This window comes from Corticium candelabrum, chromosome 19 (genome assembly GCF_963422355.1).
Source record: "Corticium candelabrum chromosome 19, ooCorCand1.1, whole genome shotgun sequence".
Classification (NCBI taxonomy): domain Eukaryota; kingdom Metazoa; phylum Porifera; class Homoscleromorpha; order Homosclerophorida; family Plakinidae; genus Corticium; species Corticium candelabrum.
The window spans coordinates 4,457,552-4,465,051 of NC_085103.1; the positions used below are offsets into that span (position 1 = coordinate 4,457,552).

General features: G+C 41.8%; 4 protein-coding genes across 5 annotated transcripts in view; 1 reads left to right on the forward strand and 3 right to left on the reverse strand.

Annotated features, from left to right (window-relative positions):
- LOC134195173 (putative gamma-glutamylcyclotransferase CG2811) overlaps positions 1-45 on the forward strand; it is a 1,616-nt gene extending 1,571 nt beyond the window's left edge. The window contains exon 2 of the mRNA XM_062664181.1: positions 1-45. This exon is cut by the window's left edge and continues 473 nt beyond it. The gene's annotated coding sequence lies outside the window, so the exon portion shown is untranslated.
- A 64-nt stretch (positions 46-109) lies between these two features.
- Positions 110-5,139, reverse strand: LOC134195172 (immunoglobulin superfamily DCC subclass member 4-like). 2 transcript variants are annotated; one of them, XM_062664178.1, is made up of 3 exons: positions 4,649-5,139; positions 1,632-1,931; positions 110-435 (listed from the first exon to the last, which is right to left on the reverse strand). In XM_062664178.1, the coding sequence occupies exons 1-3, from the start codon at positions 4,764-4,766 to the stop codon at positions 110-112; spliced, it is 744 nt and encodes a 247-aa protein (XP_062520162.1). In that variant the 5' UTR covers positions 4,767-5,139. The 2 variants fall into 2 exon arrangements, with proteins under 2 accessions (XP_062520162.1, XP_062520164.1); XM_062664180.1 differs by lacking the exon at positions 4,649-5,139 and adding an exon at positions 3,045-3,562.
- LOC134195170 (keratin-associated protein 5-1-like) lies at positions 1,946-3,120 on the reverse strand. The gene has a single exon (XM_062664176.1). The coding sequence runs from the start codon at positions 2,996-2,998 to the stop codon at positions 1,982-1,984; it is 1,017 nt and encodes a 338-aa protein (XP_062520160.1). The 5' UTR covers positions 2,999-3,120; the 3' UTR covers positions 1,946-1,981.
- A 15-nt stretch (positions 5,140-5,154) lies between the features above and the next one.
- The window catches only part of LOC134195168 (speckle-type POZ protein B-like), a 5,517-nt gene continuing 3,171 nt past the window's right edge, over positions 5,155-7,500 (reverse strand). Inside the window, exons 5-8 of the mRNA XM_062664175.1 lie at positions 7,416-7,471; positions 7,220-7,348; positions 6,987-7,129; positions 5,155-5,540 (exon numbers count right to left, since the gene is read on the reverse strand). Coding sequence (XP_062520159.1) covers positions 5,396-5,540; positions 6,987-7,129; positions 7,220-7,348; positions 7,416-7,471 — 473 coding nt within the window. The 3' untranslated portion in view covers positions 5,155-5,395. The remainder of the gene's footprint in view (positions 5,541-6,986; positions 7,130-7,219; positions 7,349-7,415; positions 7,472-7,500) is intronic.

The window sequence follows — 7,500 nt, forward strand, 5'->3', positions numbered from 1 at the left end:
TCTATAATACAAATGATCTTACACACTGATTCTGACGGTTCATTTCTCGTCCGCAAGTTACACGAATATATATCTACAGACGTATCTGTCCAGGCTTTCTGTTTTTACTTTACAAGTTCAGTTTACAAGCTCGGCATCGGCAGCCTCGAATCATGTGGGTTCGCACATAACGTGCCGTTCCATCCCTACAGACCATCAAGACTGATTGGTACGAGACCGATCCGCGGCACGATTGGCAGTTGATTTCGAGAGTCGGATAGACTTGCATGTCTGATGAGCACATTCCGTGGCAGCGCCGGTTCTTCACTTTTGTGGATGAGCGACAGCCCTCTGTTAGTATGTAGTGCTCTTCAATTGTTTGATGGCAAAACATTGGAACTTGTTGAGATGTGTTGGTGGGAGGAGGCTTAGTCGGCTTCTTCGGTTTCGGTGCCTCTGTAAAACAGCGAATTTCAGTAATAGTCAATATGTAACTTAGATGGAACACCCACTACTCTCATTCATGGAAATAGTACCTGTGGATGTTAGAAGTTTGAAAATAGTAACCTGTGGATCTTATTAGTTTGAAAAATAGTAACCCATGGATCTTACTAGTTTGAAAAATAGTAACCTGTGGATCTTATTAGTTTGAAAAAATAGTAACCCGTGGATCTTATTAGTTTGAAAAATAGTAACCCGTGGATCTTATTAGTTTGAAAAATAGTATAAATCCATGGATCTTATTAGTTTGAAAAATAGTAACCCGTGGATCTTATTAGTTTGAAAAATAGTATAAATCCGTGGATCTTATTGGTTTGAAAAATAGTATAAATCCATGGATCTTATTAGTTTGAAAAATAGTATAAATCCATGGATCTTATTAGTTTGAAAAATAGTAACCCATGGATCTTATTAGTTTGAAAATAGTAACCCATGGATCTTATTAGTTTGAAAAATAGTATAAATCCATGGATCTTATTGGTTTGAAAAATAGTAACCCGTGGATCTTATTAGTTTGAAAAATAGTAACCCGTGGATCTTATTGGTTTAAACAAAATAGTAATCCGTGAATCTTATTGGTTTGAAAAAATAGTAATCCGTGGATCTTATTAGTTTGAAAAATAGTAACCCGTGGATCTTATTGGTTTAAACAAAATAGTAATTCGTGAATCTTATTGGTTTGAAAAAATAGTAACCCGTGTTCGATTAGTAACCCGTGCCTTAGATGTCCAAGACTGCGAGGACATTCTAAGGTTTTGATGATGAAGACACCAGTTACTGTAACTGAACAAGAGTTACTATAACTTGACAGTTTTGTGCGTTCCTCTAATACATGCATAGCTCTTTACTTCGACTTGAACCACGATAGCAGACATTGACAAAATAGTGACCTGTGCTCAATTAGTAACCCTGTTTACTTAAATAGTAACCCGTGGTTCTAATCAGTTTGAAACATAGTAGCTCAAGGGGTTACTATTCAAGGTAGCATACAAACACATATACAGTGGAACTCAATTATGTGGCTACTAAAACCATGCAATCGTATGTGCATGCAGTCAGTTTGCTTTATATGTCTCCATGCATTCATGTATTGTGTTTGTTCTGCCTATACTGTTCTGTAGTATTCTGCATCATTAGTAGCTACTGCATACTTTTTATTTCCAGCTTTGCTTTGGATAGGATTGGTGAGGACTTGCCATTGTCGGCCACACAAGTGTAAACACCTGCATCTGTGGCATTAGGACTGCTGACTGTGAGTAGACTCATGCCGCCGGCTGATTGAACTTCGAGTATGTTGGGGGTATTGAGGAGAGGGCGATGGTGACGTAGCCACGTGATGTGAGGGTTAGGAAAGCCGCTTGCTCCGCATACAAAGACTGCGGCGAGATTCTTAGTTTCTGGTCCGACGGTGATGTCGTGAGGTGGGACGACTATCTTTACAGGCTCGACTTCTATGAGGAGAAATTTGTTAGTGTTGTTGTTTATTATTGAATAAAATAAATTAGAAATTGACACACACAGACAGATAGACAGACAGACAAACAATCAACACAGACAGACAAACAAACAACACAGACAGACAGACAAACAACACAGACAGACAGACAAACAACACAGACAGACAAACAATCAACACAGACAGACAAACAAACAACACAGACAGACAAACAAACAACACAGACAGACAGACAAACAACACAGACAGACAGACAAACAACACAGACAGACAGACAGACAACACAGACAGACAAACAATCAACACAGAAAAACAAACAACACAGACAGACAGACAAACAAACAACACACACACACACACACAAACAGACAGAAAAAAAACACAGACAGACAAACAGACAGAAACAAACAGACAACACAGACAGACAGACAAACAACACAGACAGACAAACAACACAGACAGACAGACAAACAACACAGACAGACAGACAAACAACAGACAGACAGACAAACAACACAGACAGACAGACAAACAACACAGGCAGACAAATAAACAACACAGACAGAGAGAAAAACAACACAGACAGACAGACATACAACACAGGCAGACAGACATACAACACAGACAGACAGACATACAACACAGACAGACAAACAGACAGAAAAAAAAACACAGACAGACAGACATACAACACAGACAGACAAACAGACAGAAAAAAAACAACACAGACAGATGTACAAACAACACAGACAGACAACAACACAGACAGACAGACAACAACACAGACAGACAGACAACAACACAGACAGACAGACAACAACACAGACAGACAGACAACAACACAGACAGACAGACAACAACACAGACAGACAGACAAACAACACAGACAGACAGACAAACAACACAGACAGACAGACAAACAACACAGACAGACAGACAAACAACACAGACAGACAGACAAACAACACAGACAGACAACACACAAACACACCCACTCACACACACACACACACACACACACACACACACACACACACACACACACACACACACACTTGACATTGAGTGTCTAGACTCGCATCCAGTTAATAAGAAATTCCTAGCTAACCAGGTGTCAACCGCATGTCAATCACGCGTCGAGAAAATGGCTGTACAGCCGACGTTGTTTGGGACTCCCCTTGGCAAAGGACGTTTCTTAGAGGGTTGGCCGATCCTGACAAAGACGCTGGATACTACTAAAGCAGTTATTGAAGCGCTTTGGACACTAGATCTAGCAAAATGATGTCATTCCCCCGGAAGCACAGCGGAAGTGGACTGTAATTTATTCAAAGGACGAGAGCTCAGCTGCTGCAGAGAGCTGATGGCATAGACTCGTATCCAGTCCTCCTCCTCGCGCGCGCTCCACGTGTTTTGGCACGTGCTTTTGTTCCACTCTCCAGTACACAATCAAGACGATTGGCAGCAGTTGGTTTACAAAGACTGGGAAGGAACGAAGAGAAAACACAATTGTAGCAGATGCTGAAAGTCCAAATGAAGTATACTAGTGTACATGTGTCTTCAATATTTTATGTAGCACAAAGCAGGATCACCGGAGGGTGGGTGGTGGGTCTGGGAACTTTGGGAAATTTACGGAGTAGAAAAACTATCGTTATTTACAGACAGCCCCTCCCGCACTAAGCAAGAGAAACAGATGTTCGGTGTCATATAACATAGTCCCATAGAAACAGAACTACACAAACTCACATTCAACAAACACCAACTGCCCCTCACCCTAAACTAACCCACACCCACTACACCACACTACAAGCCCACAACAACAAAACACACGCACGCACACACACACACACACACACACACACACACACACACGCACGCACACACGCACGAACACACACACGCACACACACACACACACACACGCACGCACACACACACACACACACACACACACACACACAATGACAACACCTACTGCAACACAAAATGAGTGTATACAGTATGCATGCAAGGTTCCATACTCTAATCTCCTATCAGCCACCTGCACTGAAACCCTCACACACCTGCATACTTTACATGATAAAAACAACAAGATACCATCGCTTGCACGAGTCTGGCTCCACCAACAACCTACTCTGCAATCCAACCCTCCACTTCACTTCACACAAGCAAGCACAACATGCGGACGCCATCCCGCGGCTCTCTCTCTCACGCACACCCGACGGGAGGCGAACGCAGCAAGCTGCATCAACTATTAGACGCGAAATCAAATTATTGTGTGGGTAATACGGCGGCGCGCCAAACGGACGAGTAGGCGGGACCTTAATCGAGGAACCCGGAAGTAGCATCAGCTGTTGCCACATGATATCTACATGTCGGTACAACATCACGTGCATGTCACGAAACGTCACGTGCATGTCAGAGTAATACACCGAGGTGTACAGGACAGGTAAGTTGTTAGCATCCAAACTAATGTAGCAAGTGTCTGTAAAGAGGTCGTGATTGAAATCGGTTCGTTCCATCACCCCAATACAGACTGCACCGAACAATGAGCGTCAACAGTATCACGACTAATTACCATACTTTGCATCACATTACACAATACAGGCAACCGCGTAACGCAAGACTCAAAACAAGATCAATACAAACATACAAGTGTCTGCACGGTTGCGCATGCTGACGAGCAGTGAGTGACGAGAAACGCGTATTGCTCACTTTCCACGTCGAGATACGATCTGCTGTCTGTTGTAGCATCCGATTTTGCCTCACTTGCTGCTATTGGACGGCAGAGAATGCAAAATGACGTCACAATGGAAAGAAAAGCGGCAGCCATCTTGACGTGTATCGATGAGTTTGAAGGTCGGAATAACAAGAGAGCGTCGACAGGACTGACAAGTGTCTGATGATTTCGTGGCGTATCATCGGATCTTATTATGCATTGGAAGTAAAGTGACCAATCACAACATGCCGACGCCCACGCGTGTTGATTGACAGAGTCGATAGGACAATTCAATGGCCGGTCGCGGAAGCCAAACGACGCGAAACTAAAACATTTTCGTAACGATTTCTCTGTCGACCGACGGTCGCGAGTCTTCAGGGAGGGGAAATGAGGCAATGTGTAGATGACTGCGTGTTTTGGGTTGCTGATGAATTAGTCATGAATTGTGACTGTTGTCTGAGTGGTATGGATGATTGGGCTTGGAGAGACAAGCATGAGCAAAACGAGACGAAGCGAACAGATGCACTAGTGTCAACTGTTGATTAGTCATGCCTACTTACCGTCCAATATCTGGGATACTATTATACAAACCCTTGTGAAACTCTACATATGTTACAAACTAGACAGGCGAACGACTTGCCTTCCGGTCATTCTGCAAGACTGTCTATACCGTCTTATCAACAATAAATGCAATAACCACTAACCCGACATCATCCAACACAAGTGGTCATGTGACCGATGGCTTAGCTCTTTTTGAATCTCTTTGAGGCAGGAAAGAGCGGTGAGCCTTGTGAACGAACCAACGCTCGAAATGCCTCGGCTACTAGCTGTGGATTGTTCTTGATGAGTGACTGCCATCCTGTGGTTTCCATTATCTCTTCAGCATGGCTGCAAGCAAATAGAATGAGACACTGTAGTAGACAGTGATAAACCCTAATAGCATGCTTCCTAAACTAGTTCTGTGTTGTGAAAGCACTTATATGCTACCTAAATGGTGTGTATACAGTATGTGGATCTATGGCACCACATACAAGGAAACTTGTAGAACAACATACAACTGTCAATGTAATAGTTAAGTGTATGGTGAGATGCATCCCTGCAATACAATAGCCTAATAGTAGTGTATTGTGAGATGCATCCTCTGATACAATAGTCTAGTGTATTGTAAGATGCATCCTTCCAATACAATAGTCTAGTGTCTTGTGAGATGCATCTCTCCAATACAGTAGTCTAGTGTATTGTAAGATGCATCCCTCCAATGCAATAGTCTAATGTATTGTGAGATGCATCCCTCCAATACAATAGTCAAATGTTGTGTCTTGTCTCCCCGATAATCAACTTTCTATTGTCCTCAACGCCGTTTCTGATACCCTCCCTTCAAATGCTAATCTTGTCCTATGGAGTAAACGTTCTTGTGATAAATGTCCTCTATGTCATCAACGTCAAACCCTTCTTCATGTTCTCAATAATTGCCCAGTCCTCTTACAATGTCGCCATTACAATCAACGTCACGACTCTGTTCTCAGTCTTCTCTATAATGCGGTTATTAACCATCTACCACATCAATTCAACATTTTTGCCAATTTAAAAGACTGTGAAGTAAAATTTCCATCTGACATCATTTCTACTGCACAAAGGCCTGACATGTTGATTTGGAATAATCATATGCTCAAACTTTATGTCATAGAACTAACAATCCCTTTCAAAACAAACTTTTTTGATGCAAGCAAAAGAAAATATGAACGGTATACAGACTTCATCATGACCATCAAATCAAAAGGCTTCACCTGTAACCAACTCAACATTCAAATAGGATCTAGAGGCTTTATTGATACACCGAGTCTTTTCTCCTTCCTTGATGTCATCTCTATTCCTCAACGTGATCAATGTCAACTTTTGTCAACCATCATAAAAGTGACCATTGAAGAATCTTTTAAAATATGGTTAGCCAGAAACAATATCTAGTTCTGTTTATCGTAGTTTAGTTATTTTAGTCATACATTACTTATTAGAGCTTTAACTATTACTTTTTTTGGCGCCACATTATTGTTAAGTGCGATGGCCATGTAGTAGTGAATTGCTCCTCATTTATCAAATAAATGAGTTCAAATGTGTATTGTGAGATGCATCCCTCCAATACAATAGTCTAGTGTATTGTGAGATGAATCCCTCCAATACAATAGTTTAGTGTATTATGAGATGCAGCCCTCCAATACAATAGTCTAGTGTAGTGTGAGATGCATCCCTCCAATACAATAGTCTAGTAGATGCATCCCTCCAATACAATAGTCTAAAAAGTTGGTAAACAGACATATAGGTAGTGCCTCTGATTACCTGTTTATGAAGTCAATGGCAAGACTCTTTAATTGAGTGCCATTGTGTCGATCTGCTAGCACCAAAATATCGGCCGCGTTCTCAACACTCAGATTCGTACGCATCACATCCTCGCATATGACCTTGAGGCGATCCAACTGATACTACAAACACAACAAGAACACATGGAAGCCACTCCACACACCAATATTAATTATACATGCAATACATCACGTTCATATTCTGTGCCTTACCTTGTCTGCTGCTGCTAACAATTCGGTGGCCATTTTCTCCAGTTTTTCTTGTGCTATCTCACTGGTGTATATAAACCTTAGCATCTCTTGTAAAACATCGGATTGTACGTCGGTGATTTGCACACGACCCTGGAGTGAGACGCAATAATTATTAGTGTCTCTTGTTTAATGCATTTCGTTGGCCATCTGGACTGACCTTTCTACTTTCCTCCATCTCGTGATCAAACATTGCACAGAAGACTGGTGAACGAGCTATAGACAAAATAACAGTTGAGAACTGC

What these genes read in the sequence shown, in the direction of transcription:
- LOC134195170 (XM_062664176.1), bottom strand. Translation starts at nt 2,998, where the DNA reads ATGTCAAGTGTGTGTGTGTGTGTGTGTGTGTGTGTGTGTGTGTGTGTG.
- LOC134195172 (XM_062664178.1), bottom strand. Translation starts at nt 4,766, where the DNA reads ATGGCTGCCGCTTTTCTTTCCATTGTGACGTCATTTTGCATTCTCTGC. An exon ending in ATCGTATCTCGACGTGGAAA is followed by an intron (nt 1,932 to 4,648) that starts GTGAGCAATACG and finishes TTCTCCTCATAG; the next exon opens with AAGTCGAGCCTGTAAAGATA. An exon ending in AGCAAAGCTGGAAATAAAAA is followed by an intron (nt 436 to 1,631) that starts GTATGCAGTAGC and finishes GCTGTTTTACAG; the next exon opens with AGGCACCGAAACCGAAGAAG.